General features: G+C 38.3%; 1 protein-coding gene across 2 annotated transcripts in view; it reads right to left on the bottom strand.

The window, feature by feature from the left end:
* The window catches only part of CFAP46 (cilia and flagella associated protein 46), a 131864-nt gene that overhangs the window by 40686 nt on the left and 71005 nt on the right, over positions 1–20173 (bottom strand). For both annotated transcript variants that reach the window (XM_089510221.1, XM_089510220.1), the window contains exons 24-35: positions 19248–19379; positions 16414–16582; positions 14442–14526; positions 14204–14342; positions 11629–11812; positions 11261–11420; positions 10491–10651; positions 8289–8387; positions 6554–6625; positions 5723–5923; positions 4932–5080; positions 1878–1976 (exon numbers count right to left, since the gene is read on the bottom strand). In XM_089510221.1, the coding sequence (XP_089366347.1) occupies positions 1878–1976; positions 4932–5080; positions 5723–5923; positions 6554–6625; positions 8289–8387; positions 10491–10651; positions 11261–11420; positions 11629–11812; positions 14204–14342; positions 14442–14526; positions 16414–16582; positions 19248–19379 (1650 nt within the window). The remainder of the gene's footprint in view (positions 1–1877; positions 1977–4931; positions 5081–5722; positions 5924–6553; positions 6626–8288; positions 8388–10490; positions 10652–11260; positions 11421–11628; positions 11813–14203; positions 14343–14441; positions 14527–16413; positions 16583–19247; positions 19380–20173) is intronic.

Below are 20173 nucleotides of genomic sequence, written 5' to 3' on the forward strand. Positions count from 1 at the left end.
ATTAACAACTTTACTAAGAACTTGTGTTCTAAGTTTTGTATAAGATCATTGTACAGTATGTCTTTGGTATCCGCTGGTGTTTGGTTCCAGGACCCCCCGTGGATACCAAAATCCGTGAATGCTCAAGTCTTATTACATACAATGGCATAGTGAAATGGTGTCCCTTATATAAGATGGTAAAAACAAGATTTGCTTGTGGAATTTACATATATGTTTTCAAACTGTGGATAAAAAAAAATAGTGGATACTGAGGGCTGACTGTACTCTATGTGAGCCATATTGGCAGTGAAAATTAACATCTGTAGAACTGCAAAGTCATCATGTGTGTTTGTGTTGTGCATGACAAGGCCAGGACATGTAGATAAATGTTCTTGAGCCCAGATACCAAAAGGTGGATTTAGTACTGCACTTGTGTATGTGTGTGACTCAGCACAGTGAGGAATTGGCTTATGGCATGTGCATCAGTCAAGGATATTTAAGGCTGTGTCTTAATGTAAACAATTGTGGGCTGCAGTGTGTGGATTTCAGTAGTTGGTGAGAGCTATTGTGAGTTTGAAAGGAACTTTATCTGTTTGTACAGTTCCTGTCTCTGTATCTAGCATCTCCTGAGCACTTGTAAATAAATCTCTTCACCTGGAGCTGTCTAGTCCAGCTTCATTTCATACTGGTATCTAAGTATCTGGGTGTAGATACTGAAGTCTCATTCAAGCATGACACTCTAATGGTTACTCTTACTTCAAAGAGCAACAAACCATTATAAAGTTTACAACTGCAATCTATCTTGGCAGATTATGCAAATGGAAAGGAAGCTGGCTACACACCCTGGTGGCTGGACTTTCAGCTTCTCTTTCTGATGGGATACTTTGGGCTGCATCCATCAATCACTTTTTTTCAAAAAAGTCACAATTTGCTCATTCTTTCAGGATTCAGTTTGTTCCTTTCTCTGCTAAAGAGGTAATTGGTTGGATTTCAAAAATTTTGTTGTTGGTGGTGTTAAAAGGGCTGCATGTAAATGGTTTCTGTGGTTTGTGAAGTCGAAGGCTTTCATGGCTGGCATCCATTGGCCTGTTACAGACTGCCCAAATAAAGCTGCTTCGGGTTTCTTTGGAGGTATACTATTTAAATGATGCATGCATCCTAAGAATCCGGAGGCTGCACCAAAGCTGCACTCCAGTGCTTAGGAATGGAATGTGGCTTTGGCGTGACCTCCGGACTCTTAGGACCCATGCGTCATTTAAATAGCATACCTCCAAAGAGACCTGAAGCAGCTTTATTTGGGCAGTCTGTAACAGGCCATTGTTTTTGTGGGTTTTTTGGGCTATGTGACCATGTTCTAGAAGAGTTTCTTCCTGACGTTTCGCCAGCATCTCTGGCTGGCATCTCTACTGAATTACTGCTTTATACTGTGGCACATAATTACTGTATATATTCATGTATAGGTCTAGAAATTTAGGTCAAAAATTGAACCGAAAAACCTGAGTCGACTTATCCATGGGTGAATGTAAGAACTGTAGCTTAATTCTTATTTAAAAGAAGAAACCATCTCTTGGTAAAAAACAAGAGTATAATCTGTCCTGGAAGCACTGACCCCCTCTATTCTCTCATCCATCCAGCCTTAAGAATGTACACAAATAATTATGTCTGCTGGAATTTTGCAGGTTCTTTGACATTGTTTTGCTTTGCTTCATCCTTTAGATCCTTTGCTAAATGCCCCTAGGTTTTACCCTCAACTTATCCACGGGTCGTAGCAAAAACCATAATTTTGGCCCCAAAACTTGCCCTCAACTTATACATGAGGTCAAGTTATAGTCAAGTATATACGGTAATCATGCAAGTACCCAAAGCACAACCATGTATTTTGATACAGAATATCATACCTTCCTTGTTCCATTTCATTAATGTATACTCCACCCACAGCTTTCTCATGATATGATGATGCTTGACACAATTTTAAATTTAAACATATAGCGGAGAGTCTGGAAAAACAAATGACACAGTCTGTTGCTATTGTAAAACAGAATACAAGTGCTAAACTGGCTGAAGCCCATTCAAAAACGTGTGATTTCACCCAGGAAATGTTCTAGAAATAGGTGGCAAGGGAGGTGCCTGCAAGAAACGCCAGTAACCAGTTCATGGTGAAGCTTCTTCTCTGGCAACATTTTAGAGCTCAGTAGGAAGAAAAATTATCTGAACAGGCTGCAACTGACACTTTACCAAGACAAACAATGGTAGCATTGGGTGATACTGTAAGGGGAGAAGTTAAGAGTGAAAGGGAGGATGTTTAACCCTTTCTTTATTTGCCAGTTTTTCCTAACTGTGACACGCTCCCCACTGGTTGCTCTACTAAGTGGTGAAAAGCAAGGGGAAAGGTTAAGCAGCTTCCAACTACTTACTGTTCTAGACAGTGACAACTGTTCCAGTCAAATAGGTCTTATATACACTCATCCCTCTACATTTGCAGATTTAGCTTTTGCGGATTGGAGTGTTTGAAGATTTGATTAATATACTCTCTCCCAAGGAATCTCTAGGTCCTCCAGAGAAATTCTGCTGGAAGTTTACCATAGAGTTGCACTGGGAGACCTAACGATTCCTAGAGGAAACATTTCTCTAGGCATTTGTAGGTCCTGCAATGTGATTCTATGATCAAGGTCTGGCAGATGTTGACCACAGAGTTCTGTTGTAGGACCTAGAAATTCCTAGAAAGGTATTCTCTCAGGTTAAAAATATACTGTTTATTTGTGAGGGGTTCACTTTCATAGGGGTCCTATGCTCCTAAACCCAGAGAATGTGGAGGGAGAGGTGTATTATGTACACATGCACAAACATTTCAGATTTTAAAGAAAGAAAGGGAACAACTGTCCTATGCTGAAGAAGGGCAAAACCTAGGCCCTGCCTACACAGGCCAAATAAACCACCCCACCCCCACCCCATTTGCCAACAGGGAGTCTAGATGATGCAGGGCCCAATTCCTGAGTCTGGCATGAACAGACCAGATGACATCCAGCCTGTTCAGCATCAAACCCAGGGTACCCTGGTCAGTGCAGACAGTACCCAATCTTCCCCTTAAAAAGGGGAATCACAAATAGTTCTTCCAATCCTCTTTAATCTTGTAGGAATGCTTCACTGGCCCAAAACAATAATCTGTGGAAAATGCTTTAACACTAGTACTGCTCAAAGTGGTGGCCTGTGTATGGTGCTAGTCTATCAGTTACTGACTGCTGGTCTGGAGTGAGTTTCAAGGAAAGAAAAAAAGTACTTGTAGTGAATTATCACAAACATAGTACTGGCCCCTGATACTTTGGGGAAAACACCCAGTCAATCTCACACATCAGACAGCTAAAGAAGCACTGCTTTAACATATTATAAAGGATAAAAGGGAATGAGCTAGCACATCACAGCTAAGAGCAAAAATACGTTTACGAAGACCAGGGAAGGAAAAGTGATGTTGATAATTACAATAAAGATATTTTCTGGAGAGGTGTATGGGAGGTATCTTGAAGTGTTGATTGGCTTCTTTCCACCTCCCAGGAGAGCAAGGTCATGTGATATTGTTCTAACATATCCTGAGATCCTTAGGACCCATGGCAGAGCTGACAGAAATAGAAGGAATATGTGCTGCAGACTTTCTGTAGTAAGTCAGTCAGCATCTTCTTGAAAGTGAAAACAGTTTAGCTGAATTAACTTTGCTCTAAAATGGTTGCATCCCTGAATGATCAGCTTGGGAGGGACAGAGAAGGAATGTGGAACTAGTCTAGGGCCCCAGATAGTTGAAACACCAAAGTGTAACAGCACTGAGGTGCTGTAAAGTTGTCATCTGAAGTTGGAGGACTGCTGAACTGTAGAGGTCTAGAAGAAATGACTCCTATGGCACTACCAGGATTGGCAATAAGTATACTTGGTAATTTGTCTGGGAGCTTGATGGATGATTGGTATGGACTATTTGTCATTAGGCAAATGTACCTTGAGAATGCTTGGTGAGACAAACTGGTTTAAGGCACTTGTGATCTCTTCCACCTCTGTTTTCCTATGTGGTAGGCTTATCTCTGCAGCTGAAGTTTTTTTTTTACCCCTCTGCCCAGTGCTATGAAGGCACGGGGAAGTGAGGACAGATAAAAAGTAAGATTACACACACACACACACACACACACTGTAGTTTCTGGCGTATAAGACTACTTTTTAACCCAGGAAAATCTTCTCAAAAGTCGGGGGTCGTCTTATACGCCAGGTGTCATCTTATAGGGCAGGTGCTGAAACTTCCGAGCCAGACTGGAGAATCTGCAGTTGCCGCATATGTAACTGAAGGGCGGCATATATAACTGAAGTTGGGGTATGGAAAAAAAGAGCCGCGTTTGCAATACCGCTCTGATAAGTCTTGGAGACAGGGAGGGCTGGGCAGGCAGGGAGAGCTGACCAATCCAGGCAGGTTCCTGCTAAATATCTGCATGTCATAAGCCTCTGAATTAAAATTACCATATTGAAATCAAATCTGATGTTTTTTTAAATTTTTATTTGGTGTGCGTTGGATGAGGGGTAGTCTTATACGGCAAGTATATCCCAAACTCTATATTTTAACTGGAAAAGTTGGGGGTCATCTTATACAGCCAGTCGTCTTATATGCCACAAAATACGGTGTGTGTGTGTGTGTGTGTATGGTGAAATAGAAGTCGTGAATGACAGTAGATAGATATTGAGAACAGAGACTCAAAAGAGATCTTCTCTTATACAAGACAAAGCAAGGCAAAGAGAGAACTGAGGGTGGAGCTAGAAGACAGCATGATAAATTAAATCTACACCACATTGCCTTACTTGTCCTGAATCATACAAACTGACCAACCTTTTCTGCAACGCATACTTTGGATGTTTCTTGAGTCCTGACCAACTCTCAGAGAATGTAAATATTTTACAATAGCTTCAGTATAATGAATACAAACCGAAGATGGTAGAGATCTGACAGACTTCTGCTTTCTGCAACATCACGAGCAATGATCTCAGCCAGATGAAGAACCGGAAGAGTCAAGTGAGTACACAAAATTGTCTGTAGCTCCTTAACTAAAAGGTCTAGGTAATATAAAGTGCGTGTCTGAAAATTAAGGGAAAAGTAAACATTGGACAAATGGAAATAATTCTATTACAGTTCTTTTTTCACAGTTCCCCAGGAAAGATCCATTGAAGTAATTTTCTCCAGTGGTACAAAAAACTGAGACAAAGCATGGCGCAGTGGTTTATTTATTATTTATTTATTTACTTACGGTATTTATACCTCGCTCTTCAGCCCTAAGGGCTCTCAGAGTGGCTTACAGATAGTTAATCAGATGGTGTTTGAGAACTGAACTATGAATCTGGAGACCAAGGTTTGAATCCTTGGTCAACCATGGAACCCATTGGGTGACCTTGGGTGAGTCACATTCTCATCCCCAGAAAACCATGATAGGTTCACCTTAGGGTTGACCTAAAATGGAAAGGTATTTGGGGGCATTAGGATTGTCACCAAAGAGGAAAGGGGATGGTATTCAGTTTGGGGACTACTATTCCAAGAACTTCTTCTATGAACTTTGGTACAAGTAAGCTGAAAAATACTGTAGCCAAATTGAGGATAGTATTGCTTATAGAGTTTGCTCATCTCCTACATAACATTTTACCATAATAAGTCTGTCCTTCTATATAAAGGAAATCATGCACTGCCCAAAATAAAACCTCCTGAAGCCATTTTAATGTTACTTACAGGTGCTAAAATGGTTTCCCTGTTCACAGCACAGCCATCTGAGCCCTGTCTGAAGGCCTCTCTAACTTCTTCAGGACATTCGTAACTAGCCCATTCTTCCACACTTGCTGGTAAGGCTTCAGTTGGGCCTTTCCGTCTAGATTTCTCTGGATTTGAGGATTTCGAGGTCTTATCTTTTTTAGGAGGGCTCGTTGGTGAAGTCTTTAGAAAAAAGGAAGGGTAAAAAAAGAATTGGTATGTATGTACTATAGAGTAGAACAGTGGTAGATACAGGGGCTGAACAGCCAGCTAGTTTGAGTTCGCTATGTGCTGTGGCATTGAGATGCATCATGCCTCCATGTGGGATGGAAGCTGGGCCGGTGACTATACCCCAGCTGGCTTCTCTTCTGTTTGGGGCATGGTGCTTAGACACCACTTTCACCAGTCAACTTTTGCAGAGGAAAAGCTGGTTCTATGGGGGAAGAGGGTGGCTTTTTTTCACCCCCAAAAAGAGCAGATCTTATCAGCTCCTTTTTGGGGTGGAACCTGGCTGGATTGGGGCTTCACATCTGTTTGCTCTGGCCCTGATCCAGCCTAAAAGAAGCAGCTTTAAGCCGCCCCTTTTGGGCTATCTGTATCCCCCCAAAATGTTCTATATTATTCTCTCTCTCTCTCTCTCTCCCCCCCCCCCATTCAAAACTACATTATTTTCCCATTGAGCGTAACAAAACTCTAGATCATTGGGATACATCTCTCTTTATTAACTGGGTGTACCTATAAATCAGACTTTTGTTTGAAGGAATGTTTTATTTCATTTGTATTGAATAAATAAAAATTTTGGATTAAAAATACCTGTTTGGTCTCTTTTGAAGATTTATCTTTTTTAGGAGGGGATGTTGGTGAACCCTTACCAGCACCAGGCTTCTGAAGAAAGGAAAAAAGGGTAAATGACATATTGGTAAGTGTTTAAGTGTACAGTAAATTGCTACATATTGTTTAATACAAAATTCTATATTATACATTTACACATATTTATTCCTCTATGTCTGAAATGTAAAAATTTCCCCAGAAGATCTGATAGAACTCCAGATCATTGGGGGATTGAGTATATAGTGTTTTGATGGTCTACCAGGCAATCAGCAAAGAGAAAGGTAGGGGACAAAAGCAAATCCTGTTATCGTTAGTTTTTTGTGGGTTTTCCGGGCTATGTGGCCATGTTCTAGCAGAGTTTCTTCCTGACACTTCGCCAGCATCTGTGGCTGGCATCTTTGCTGTTTGTTATGTGCCGTCAAGTCTTTAAGTAAGCTTCACTGGTCTACATCCAACTTCTTGTTTCACCTACAGCAGACCTATTGAATCGGTGGGATGTATATACATGCTAACGTGCTATTCAGCAATTGATTCAATGGGTCTACTCTGGCAGGGACTAGCAACTTAAATTAAGCCATGGTTTTCACTACATCTTATTTGTAGGAAAGGCTGCTTAGGCTCATAATTTTGCAGTGTTCCCAGGCAGAAAGTAAGGTATACTCCTTTATCCATATGATCAGGATCTTCCTTGCTGTTGTATTTCTTCACTAGATATTGTGACCTGGGGGGAGCAAGGAAAAGGCGAAGAAGAATGGTAGCACTGGAAGAGCCAAGCTGAGTGACAATCTTTTATTCCTCAAAGGGGTGATGATGATCAAAGATGATAATTAATCATATTTTTAACATGGCACATTGCTTTATGGGAGCACAGAGGAACAATTTTTGTTGCCTCTAATCTATTTCCATGTAGAAAGTATTGCACCAGGATGCATAAATGTAATCCAGGTTCAAAGAGAAAGATAGCAGACATGGGAAATGTGTGATTCTCCAAATGTTAGATTATAAACTCCATTAGCCCTGGCCACTGGCATTGCTGAGTGGAACTAATTTGAACTAGAGGGCAAGCATTTTCTACCAGTTCTGGGCACCACAATTTAAAAAGGATCTTGAGAAACTGGAGCGTGTCCAAAGGAGGGTGACTAAATTGATGAAGGGTCTGGAAACCATGCCCTATGAGGAATGACTTAGGGAGCTGGGATGTTTAGCCTGGAGAAGAGAAGGGTAAGAGGTGATATGATAGCCCTGTTTAAATATTTGAAGGGATGTCATATTGAGGAGGGAGTGAGCTTGTTTTCTGCTGCTCCAGAGACTAAGACCCGGAGCAATGGATGCAAGCTACAGGAAAAGAGATTCCACCTCAACATTAGGAGGAACTTCCTGACAGTAAGGGCTGACAGTGGAACAAACTCCCTTAGAGTGTAGTGGAGTCTCCTTCTTTAGAGGTCTTTAAATAGAGGCTGGATGGCCATCTGTTGGGGATGATTTGATTGAGATTTCCTGCATGGCAGGGGGTTGAACTGGATGGCCCTTGTGGTCTCTTCCAACGCTATTAATCTATGATTCTATGATTCTACCTCTAGATCAGAAAGATTCAAGAAATGTTTACTTGATAACATAAATAACTTGGATAATTTATTACAAGAAGAACCATTCAAATGAATACCACTTGTGATGGTTGTGGAGAAGGTATATTTTTATATATGAAGGACTGTCTTACTTTTGCCTCTTTCTTTCCTTTTGATTTTGGACTACCAGTTGGAGTTGGTGAAACTTTGGCCGATGCTTTTAAAATAGATCCTGCTGTTGTCAGTGATATCTGAAAATAAAATAATCATAATTGTGTCATGTTTTGTTTTGATTTTGAGAGGGGCAGAATGTAAAATTCATCAATATTATTCTTTTTCTGGACAAATTGTCAACAAATAAGACAAGGAGGGTAGTAATTTCCTTTACATTTACAAAAACAAAACCAAAAAACAAAACCAAAAAACCTTAGGCAGAAACATTAATAGCTTAGATCATTAGATAAGTTAACTAATGAATGTTCACAAAAGGAAAATTTTCTTGTCCTTGTCACCCCTGGAACAGCCTCCTGAACAATGTAGTTTGATAGTTCTGGAAAGATAAAGTTTATTTATGTGAACATCTCTATGTTATATTAACTGACATTGAGAAATGAGCCAGATTTGATATGATCCATCCTTCCCATTTGTTTCCCCAATTCGGTACTACATTGTTTGGAATCCTTACCTGCACCATCTAGAAAGGATTCCAGACAGTACAGCTGGTTCCTGGAAAAACGGAATGGGAATCTTTCCTTCTTTGACGATTCTTATTTAAAATTAATTTTGGATGCAACCCAATCTAACCATCAAATTCTTTCAAACAACTGAAGTTGTACAACAGTATTCTGCATTAGTTGGCCCTCTGTATCCACAGATTATGTATTCACAGATTCAACCATCCAGGCTTGAAAATGTTTTTGTTAAAAATCCAAAAAGTAAACCTTGATTTCACCATTTTATATAAGGGACACCATTTTACTGTGCCTGTGTATATAATTAGTCTTGAGCATCCATGGTTTTGGGTATCCATGGGGAGTCCTGGAATCAAACCTAGCAGATACAAAGGGCCCACTGTATATGGTACTATATGATGAAAAAAGAATCAAGTGAATAATCACTTGTGTAATTAAAAATATTTCCTAGTAGAAACGTTTTCCTTTGAATTGTGTATGTTTTCTACTCTTTTAAACTTTGAAAAGCTTGTTAATTGACAAATTTACTATAAACTTTTCTATACCCCTAAAAATTATTAGCCAATAAAGCAAAAATTTCTGACCAACTTATAAAACAACTGCTGCTGCTGTTGTTGAGGAGTACAAATGTTAGGACATTTGAGAGGTTCTGGAAAAGGGGGAATTGGTACTGCATCATTTTGGGAGATGTATCTGTCTCATAGCATGTTGGACTTCAGGAGAGAGTAGTAACCACCTTTGAATTCGTTTAACTCAAATCTCCTTTGGTGTCGTTCAGGTAATGCTCTCTGAAATACTGAACTCAGGCAGTGGCAGATAAAATTCTAATCTAGCCTATGCCTTATTAGCACAGTGGGATAACCGATGGGGATGAAATATGATCAAAATGGTACAATGTTTAATTGAAAATTTTCTACGATATGTTTGAAAACATTGTTGACAATGGTACAAAAATACTGCAGAAATAATCCAGGTTGGGACCACTTTAATTGCCCTAGTTCAATGCTAGGGAATCCTGGGAATTATAGTTTATTATGGCAACAGAGCTCTCTGACAGAGAAGGCTAAATGTCTCACAAAACTACAGTTCCCAGAATACCCTATCATTGAGCCAAGGCAGTTAAAGTGGTCTCTGACTAGATTATTTCTGCAGTGTGTTTCAGACCAAGGTAAACCATTAAAATGATCACAGCTATAGCTATATTTATCAAAATTAACAAAGCAACTCAGTATGGTTAATTTTTTAATTAAATACTAGTATTGTTATACATTACTAGTTTGAGGAAATATATATTACAAATATGACCCAATTTGAGGGACTATGTAAATTTCAACATTTATATAATTCCTGCTCAGACTAATACTATTATGAATCCTACAAACCTCTAAATATGGAGTCTGTTTATTTTTGAAAAATAACATTCTGATTTCTGTATGAATGTAAAGAACATTTATGTTCAGGTCCACCAAATAATTATACACATTTAACATACATGTTTCTCAAAAACTATACAGTAATTATAATCCTTTTCAAATTATCTATGTGATTACTGAATGCTATCAGTTCAAGTAACAGTTTACAGAACATTTCACACACAGTACCTCTAACAGAACATTTCGCAGTGCATTGAACAATCTGCCACACATTTGTTAAGCTTCTCACCTGCCACATGCGCATCACGAAAGCATATGCCATCAAACAGTGCTGCTCATGAGAAGGGGAATTGTGTCCAGAAATTACTGCCATTATAGTATGAGCTCTAACCAAAGCTTCTAATTGCTTTATGTTTCTTAAATCTCTGATCATAATTTGGCCTCTTGTATCTATAGTCAGAAGTAACAATCAATAATCGGTGTTGCAGAAAAATTGCAGTGATATACAAAATATTACAGTAAGTACTGTGGACATATTAGTTATATTAATAATTTATTATAACATGAATTAATCCCTTTCTTTCTGTTCTTTTTCAGCATAGTTTTCCTCTGGAAATACAAAATTTAAAAATAATGATAATAACAAGTAAAAATGATAGCATTTTTGTTTGCTGTTTTTCTTCATTTAAAAAGTAACAATCCTGCTGCAACAGACCAAAAGGATGACAGAGCAAATACTAAAACTGAATATGAAGAACGATTGCTGAACTACAGAATTGGGAATCATGTAGCCATCCTAATGTTCACACACTGCAACTCCATAATTGCTCAATATTGGTTATGCTGGCTCAGACTGCTGGGAGTTGCAGTCCCACAACATCTGGTGGCACAGATGATTCCCTCCCCTATTCAAATGGAAATAAAGAAAAATATAGGTAACAGGTGAAATATAGGAAGAAACAAAAGTTATAATATATTCTTGTCACAAAAATAACAGAATATGCAATGAAAAAGAAATATGGCAGTAACTGATTTAAGACCTTTTTTAGAATTATGTACCTTCATCCTCAGGGCTTTTTCGGATAGGTTTGAGATACAACAATATAGTTATTGCCCAGTCCAGGTGTTTAATAGCTTCACTAAGAGGAAATTGGTTGCAATATAGCCATTCGGCAAACCCTAGCATGTTATCAACTTTCTTTAATTCAAATTCTTTTTTCTGTACAAAGACAATAATAGGTTATTAGGTGAGTTGGAGGGAAAGGTAAAATGCCACATATGTAATCAATGGCTGTCCACTTCAGCTGGCAAAGGTTAGGAAGTGGTGATTCCTTGGGCATAGATTATCATCCCTCTCTCCGGACAAAGAAAGAAATTTAGAAAGTTACACTAGTAACATTATGTTCAAAAAGTGGGAAGATGCATACCTGTAAAACCTCAATTGCATTTTGGTAACAGGTTAACTGTCCCATAACATCTGGGGACACCGATGCCAAACGATGCCACATATCTGACAAGTAGTCTTCACTTTCATCTCTGAATTTCTGTATTTCCATTATATAGTTACGCCCAAGTCTTGCCTTTACCATTACCATTTGTTTAAAAATTGGACTATGGAAAAGAATTTTACACGGTCAAGATCAGATTTAATATACAGGTATCAAGCTGAAGTTATATTTTAATGCTGCTGTTACTGACACACACAAACTGTTTATTCATCTATCAGTTAACTTTGGCACTGGTGAGGAAACATATCTGCTTCTCTATTTTTGGCCAAATTTTATTTTGTAGCCTTGAGCCACAAGACCCTGAAAAGCAGAAGTCTTCACCGAGTGTCAAAATATTGAGACCTACCCCTTTTCTGGGTATATTCACTTTCTCTATTTTGATGTTGTTTTGCATATGACCGTTGTCTATCAAGATGATCCCTTGATCTGTGTCACTGTTGTCTCTGCCACCTGAAAACAGTTGATCTACCAACTCCTCTTCCTCCTCAAAAGAAAGAGTAACCTCCCAGAAAGGGCTTCTTATCAAACTTCCTTTTTTGAATAGTTGGAATGACTTGCTTCTTATGAACAATTTCCATCAGAACTTTCTGTAGGACTTCTCCTCTCCCCCAACAGTAATTCACTCTTAAATGGTGCATAAGCTAAATTGTTCCTTGAATTCTGTTATGCCTCCCAGTGATGTAACCGTAAAGAGCATCTAGCTACTGCCATTGCATTAGTCCCTTGAACTGAAAATGCTACTGCATCATGGCCAGCATCAGCAATATATTCCAATATCTTCCTAACTCTTGCATCTACAAAATCACTGACCTACAGAACAAGGATGCTGCCACTAGTGGTCTTCTGGCCAATGCAAAAGCCTCATGAGCTTTATGCAGTGCATTATCCACTTGTTGTTCATCCACGTGTCCCCTTCCCACAGGACTATTGCCCTGGAAACAAGGGCTGCTGTAGACCCATCCACTGGGGGAACTTTTAAGAACTCTATATATTCTCTTCTGAAGGAATATAACCTGAGTATCCTAGCAAACATTTAGTATTTAAAGGAGCACTTCACTCTGTTTGAACCAACTCCTTCAATAGTTCAGGCAATGTTGTCTTTACTCCTTGAGCCACCTGCCTCCTAATTACAGATGCCACCTTTATTTGTTTAACATTCTCCTTCTTAGTATGTATGTGACTCCTATCTTCTCTAAACCTAACGTTCTTAACACCCTCTCAATAAATTATTGAAATTTTCAGGGTTAAACAGTCTGAGTCCATTTCCTTATCATCTTCCTGTTCTAAAAAGTCATAAACAGTCTCATGGGCTATTTCATCCATCATCTCTTCTTGCCAAAACACTTAATCTACCTCCATTTCAGAATCCTCTGTATGCTTAGATTTCTTAAATGCTTTTTTGGTTTTTTCTCCTCTCCTGTACCTATCTCTCCCTGCCCCCATTATCCAAAATCACTCTTTCACCTTGTTATACCATTACTCTACCTCCTATTTCAATGCCCCTGACATCATGTTTGTTAGTCACATATTTTATTATGCCTTGCTACACGTTATTATTTAAATCTATTGTATTTGTTTTTAACATATAGATTCAAATTCATATGCCTTGTACTTTCCAATTCATTAAATTGTTTTATTGTTTGCACTTTTAAATTCATTTGTTTGTCATTACCAGATTCATTGCATCCCCTACATTTAGTAGGAGTCATTAAACTCAATATAATTTCTCTTATTATTTCAGACAAATGTGTTAAATCTTTGTTGTTCAAATCCAATGTATTCTCTGTTCCTTCATACTACATTGCTGAATTTCCTGGTCTTACGTTAAGTTCTATCCTTTGTGTGGTCTTCATTATTCCCCCCCCCCCCCCCTTTATCTGCCTGGCTCTGCCTTTGCTGCCCTGCAGAAGTAGCTGGAGTAGGTACATCCAAAAACAGCTGTATTAAGTAGTGCATAAACTCCTCAGGCACACTTTGCAGCATGCTGTGCATCTTCAGCTTGTCACACACCACACCCATTGCTGCTACAGGAGACACTGAACATTACACATCAGACCAGATACCTTTAATGAACAAAGAATGGGAATGCTATGTATATAGCATTCTGGAATCTGGAAAAGTTACTTGTTGAACTACAGAATTTTCCAGGGTCATGATAGCTGGGAGATTCTGGGAGTTATATTTCAAATATGTAACTTTTCCATACATACATATACAAATATATATAGTTGTTCCCAGTTATTATGTTGTTTTGAAACGTTTATTCATTATAACCTTATTAGAAGAAATTACCTAAATAGGTAGTACAGAAGCAGAAAGGCTGGTGTACACAGATCTAAGACAAACATATGAGAAACACTCCAAAGACTAGCTAGTTCCCCATTGTCTTTTCCTGCCAATCATGTGATACTACCATTGATGCTCATTTACTTCCAGTAGCAATGATATTCTATATATATTTTTAAAAATCATAAGAATATGCCAAAGAACTTACAGTCTGTGCTTTGTTCTAGGAAGACTCTGAACGGCTTCATCTAACACTTTGAGGCCTCCTTCCCAATCATTTTTGTCAGCATAGATTTGGAACAATAATACATATAAGAAAGTCCTTACAGTCAAGTCTTCATCACTACCTTTGAAAGATATTAAAATAAAATTTAAATATTGCAAACCAGTCCATTCACCTGATTAAAAATAAAAGAACTTATTATAAACAAATGATACAAAGTTACCTGGGGAAAAATGCCCATCAGACAAACTGCTGCTTTGAAAATCTATTGTAGACCATTGATGTAAATGTAGCATGTGTTCTGTTTCCTAAATGATGAGATATTGGGTAGTGGAGAAGGGAGGAGTACAGAAACATTTTGACTATCATTAATACAGCTTTGACAAAAAAAACTTTTCTGAAATGAAGGATCTGTAAAGAATGAATTGGAACAGGAGCAGCTACACTCACATGGCAGAAAGTAGTGAATAGATAAGCAAGTTTGGTGCCTTGTTGAAGGCTGATACAAATCAGTGATTTTAGAAACAAATACAAAATTTTAGATGTTTAAAAACTGAAATAAGTTTTTGAAATATAAATCAGATTTTTAAAATGTCTTAAAATAATTATTAAGAACAGAGCTAAAGCAAAATATATCATAATGAATACTAGTTGCACAACTTTTCATTGTATTCTATGAATATGTTAACAGCAGTTGATGAAGTTGGGAGATAACCCATCAATCCTACTCTGCAGGTGATGTACATGAAGCACATACTCACTCTTGCTCTCTTAACCTCTCTCTAAGTGCAAATATAGAAAAAGATGGATAAATAGAGAATTTGGTAAGATGGAGTAGATCTGAACAAGGAGGAAGAATCTGAATGTAATACATTAGATAATTTTAGATTAGATCATACAAATAGATTAGATCATTTCAGCCAAATCAGGGGAAATAATTTAAAAAGCCTGAGTCAACTAGTGAATGCACCCTCCTACTGTAATTCTACTCACAGATCAAATGGGATTTGCAGTCCTTGCTACCTGGAAAGCTGGGAGTTTGGACTTCCTTGTTCAGCCTCTGCCAGCCTTCCTAAACCAGAGCTCTTGGCTCCAGGTGTTCCTTTGTTAGAAGCCCCTGGGAAAATGTATTAGCTAGCCGTGTCAAGGTTTAAAAAAAATTCTCTGATTTAGCTGAAATTATCTAATCGGTCTGTAAATTGTAATTAGTAATCTGTGCCTGAAGGAAAGATGTCCTTTAAGTAAGAGATATCATTTTGCTATGGAAATTCCTTACTTAAAATAAAGTCTTTTATTTAAAAGTACTCTCTCACACTCCTTTTAATATGCCTTGGCTCGGACTGGCTCTTTCCCAGGGTTAGGAAAGAGAGGGAAGTGTCTCTGCAGCATCAGAGGCAGAAAGTGCCAGTGGAATCCCAGCAAGGTCTTGTTGTTGCATTGGTAAAGAGGAAGAATTCAAATCAACAGGGTGAGTTTATTAGGCAGAAAAGGTAGTCTCAAGGGGTCCCATTAAAACCAGGCAAAAACAGGGGAGGGATCCAGAACACCTTCACATGGGTCTCCTTAAGGAATTTTGGGGACAACCAGAGCCAAGACTAGCTTGGGAGCTTGTGGTCAATCCCGCACGCACTTGTAGCAAGAACACTGCACATGTCTAAATGGATACTGCAGCTGTCACTCTATAGTTGCCCACTGGCAAATTGGCTGGATGAAGATTATCCGATTTTTGGTCTTTACATCATGCCAAGTCAACATTAAGCAACTACATACAATAAAGTTGAGGACTTTTGCCTCCAGACCTATAACATATCTGCCTTGGCTTCCTCTGCTTACATGAGCTTTATAATTCTGGGTCTGCAATATATGTCTCCAAAACCTAAAGTTATTCGAATAGAATCTTTCACATTAGTGATTTAAACGGATTTACATCAATAAAATCGAGTTCTTCAGAAAAGCTATTTAAATCCTGGTTTACATCCATATGATTTTAATCAAATCAGCCCTGCTACTGAGCCAAGAGGACAGAGAGATGGAAAGCCACAGTATTATTATTTTTTTTAAAAACTATCCATCACATTACTGTTTTCTTTGCAAATTTCACAGGCATATATGAATTAAGCAGACAATATTAGGTCTCCTGGCTACTAATTTTGAAGATAAAAGTTGCCCGGATGCCACAGAATAAAAGGTATTACCTGCTTATTTTTGGCTTCTGATGCTTTAATTATACTTTTAAGAATTACTTCAGTGGGCATTTTGAGCTGTTGCCTGTCTGCTGAGGAACCAATGAAAGGCAAGCAAGCATTCCAGAAGTGTCTGGCTGCTATCAGAGCAAGATCAACATCACCGGCTTCTCCTGCATACCTAGGAAGGTAAAAAACAACCTTAAATACAACTCAAAAAAACCATGTGCCTAATGGAGCAGTGAAACAATTCCAGTATTCTTGGAGCATCCATTCCATTACAGAAGAGTTTTTTTTAAAAAATGTAAATTATTTAATCCTATGCCAAAATTGTCCCTATTCTAGTAAGCATTAAAAAAATACCCTTTTTTATAATCCTAAAGGGGGAAAAGGTGCAAATATGAATGAAGGGAAGTTAGAATTACTAAATAGATTTAAAAATAATTTCCTATCATCACATTTTAAAAATAGTATGATTACAGTTCCACATGGTAACAATTATACATTAATTTTCTCTTTCCAATATTGACAATATTATTCAAAAGGTTAAATATGATATTTGTAGATATGCTGTTGTTCCAATCAATAAACAACCGCAAGTTTTTTAAAATGACAATATACTCAGTCATCATGATGATGATGATTCATTTTTCAGTGTGTGATTTGTGTCTTTCATTTCACTATTTGCCAGCAGCAGTTCTCAATTTCTACATATTCTCATTTCACTAATCACTTTGAAAATACAACCCATTCTGTTACAAGAAGGACAAATTCATCGTAACTGGTAATCAGTTCATACTTCTCCTTTAGATTTCCCATACAAAATATCCTATATACCCATAATTATATTTCTAGGCACCACAAGCTATCTGGTCACTACTTCATAGCAGTTTTCCATCCAGTTAATACAATGTGAAAAAATAATGCTACAGTATGTATCCAGATGTTTCCCTAAAGGTTGGAAGTTGTGAAATGACCTACATTTTGTGTCAAACATATCATGATTTTTCTCTTGTAGTAGGTTACAACAGCAATTCAAAGATTTTTTGACACAAAGTCTTTCGTATCAATTTTCAGTCAACTTTCTAAAATAAAAAAGTTATCCTAGTACTATCTTACACCAATTTTACATACAGTTATTCAAACCATGTACCCATAGTATTTTGGAATCTCACATATTTAGGGGCTGTTCACACTATGTTATATACCAGTTTGCAAACTGGTTTAAAAGGGGATCATTCACACGTGTGCCGGTTTTTCCCAACCCGAATTCTGGGAGGGTGGGTGGCACAAATCCCGCTTAACCCAGTTCTTTTGGAGACTGGGTTTTTAGTGTGTCTTTTCAAAAGAACTGGTCATTTTTTACCAGCTGCAAATGGAAGCTTGCTGTTGATTCAATTCAAAGGACAAGAAAGGAGGAGTTAATATGCAGGGAGCACATCATGCCCACCCCTTTGCTCTCTCCTTGTCAACCAAAGCCATAGCCATGGAGGGGGTTCCCCTGGAAACATCCCATTAGACAGTGTACTTTTTTCAAAAAATAAATTTTGACAGCTTATGAACATCTGTTCTATTGCATGGTTGCAGTAGACAGTAACTTTAAATACTGGCGTCACTGGTGTGACAAAGGTTTGTATGAAAAAATCAGTGGGGGTGGGGGTTAGGGGTCTGAAGAACCAAGGCCTCAAGGTAACACTATCATAGGGGTTTCTTGGCAAGGGGTTCTCAGAGGGGCTTGCCATTGTCATCCTCTGAGGCTGATGGGGGAGGGTGGAATCTCCAAAGGAGAAGTTACTACAGGTGTTTCTTGGCAAGGGGTTTTTCAGGCCAGGAAATGTAACCCAAACAGCGTGATGTAGATGTGCATCAGTTGATTGATATTTAACCCCCCCCCCCCGAGAATGATCAAAATGGCGGCTCCATTTTAAACCAATTCATATAGTAAAGTCAACATCAACAGGGTTAAATTGCCACAGAAAGATTCTATCGGGGTAAACGCAGTGGGAACTTTGATTCGGTGTTGCATCATCGAATCTCTCTGGATCTACTTGGCACAAAAATGTGAGTGTGAATGCAGCCTTAGTTGATTATTACATGCTAGTTCTATGTATCCATACATCTATTGTAAGTAAAAAGCAATTTCATTTCCTCCAGAAACTAGATTTTCCCAAAGTTTGTTTAAGAGTGAAATATAAATAGATTATTTCAGTTACTGGCTGTTTAAACTGTTAAATGTCAGTTATTGTCTTTTTGGGTGTTTTTTGCATTAAATAGCAAGACCAGAATTCCTTATGCACTATGTTGCTATGTAATCACGGTGAATCCACCCTGAACACCCCCTTCAATCCCCACTGCAGTCATTGTGATTCACAGGATCACTCAGGAAGCTAAGTAACATCCCCACCTCCTTGTACAAGTGACTTCTGTTGTGACAGACAAAAACAGGGTCTCTGTGGCAATTCCCTCATAGCAGAAACCACATCCATGGGGGCTTGTGAGAATGTCAGTGAGTCACTTTCTGAGTGGCTGTGGAACAGATCCCTGTTGATCACTGATAAGTGGAGACTGGGGGACTTTCATGGTCCCTATATATTCTGATAAAGAGGAGATACATAGGGATCATAAATATAAAAGCAGCCACTAACACGTAACTCTTGGTAATGTTCCATAACTGGTCAATAAGATTCTAGCCCGTGTGCAAACAAATTTATTGAAAAAAGTCATGAATTGCCAAGAATTTTGCAGCTGTTCTGCATTTTGTCAAAGAGATGCTTCAGTTTTTGACATGCTTTCTTTTTATTGACCATGAGAACATTTGTGGGTATTCTTACATCCTTACTACATACCTTGCACTTTCCACAAAGGATTTTGATGCTATAGTACGCAAATGTTTTTTGCCAGCCAGATTTTCCATCATACTCTTCCCTTGTACACAAGCAGCAATACTTAGCATTTCTTGTCTTGCTGCGTAGTCACTCCTGTATAAAAAGCCCAAGGCACTGACAGTGAATATCCAATATCAGAGATCAAAAACTGAACGTCCAGTACATTTACCAGCAAAGAGTACTTCTATTTCCATTTAGCAATAGTGAGATCATAAATGAGAATGTCTGAACTTGCTTTACAATGCCAAATCTTTCTCTAACTCAGAAAATAACAAATAATTTTAAAATACCTTTCTATAGAGATAACAAGAAGACCTTATTCTATCAGCTAATTAGGCATCATATCTACTATTTTGTTTGTCAGTTCCGTGTGTGTGTGTGTGTGTGTATGTGTGTAAAAGACAAAGAAGTTGAATAGGACTAATTAGGAGCCTTAGTACTCAACCCTCTTACACACACACACACACACACACACAGAGACATAGTAACAGGGTGCAGAAGCTTGAAAGATCAGCAGTGCAATTAAATGAGATTTCCATCATATCTTTAATTGGTGAATATAGGGATCATTATACTGTATTCAACTCTTGCAACTGTATTCAACTTCATATAGGAATAATGGAATCCACATTTGTAGTGCTTAAAAATAACCCATTCAACATGGCTAAACCAGGACCATACCATTAGCTATCAGCTCCTTCCTTCTCTGTGTCCCTTTCAGTGGATGAATGCCCCCTTCTGTTTCATGGTTTGCTTTAACCATGATACTGCACTAGGTACATATGGATGTTAACCATTGTTAATACTAACCAAAGCTGCTCTTATAGCTTATGTTTGAAGCACATATGCATATTCTATTTCTGATATATCATGATTAATACTAACTT

Source organism: Sceloporus occidentalis, unplaced genomic scaffold, assembly GCF_023333645.1.
Source record: "Sceloporus occidentalis isolate IW3139 unplaced genomic scaffold, rSceOcc1.0.p SCAF_2, whole genome shotgun sequence".
NCBI classification, from domain to species: domain Eukaryota; kingdom Metazoa; phylum Chordata; class Lepidosauria; order Squamata; family Phrynosomatidae; genus Sceloporus; species Sceloporus occidentalis.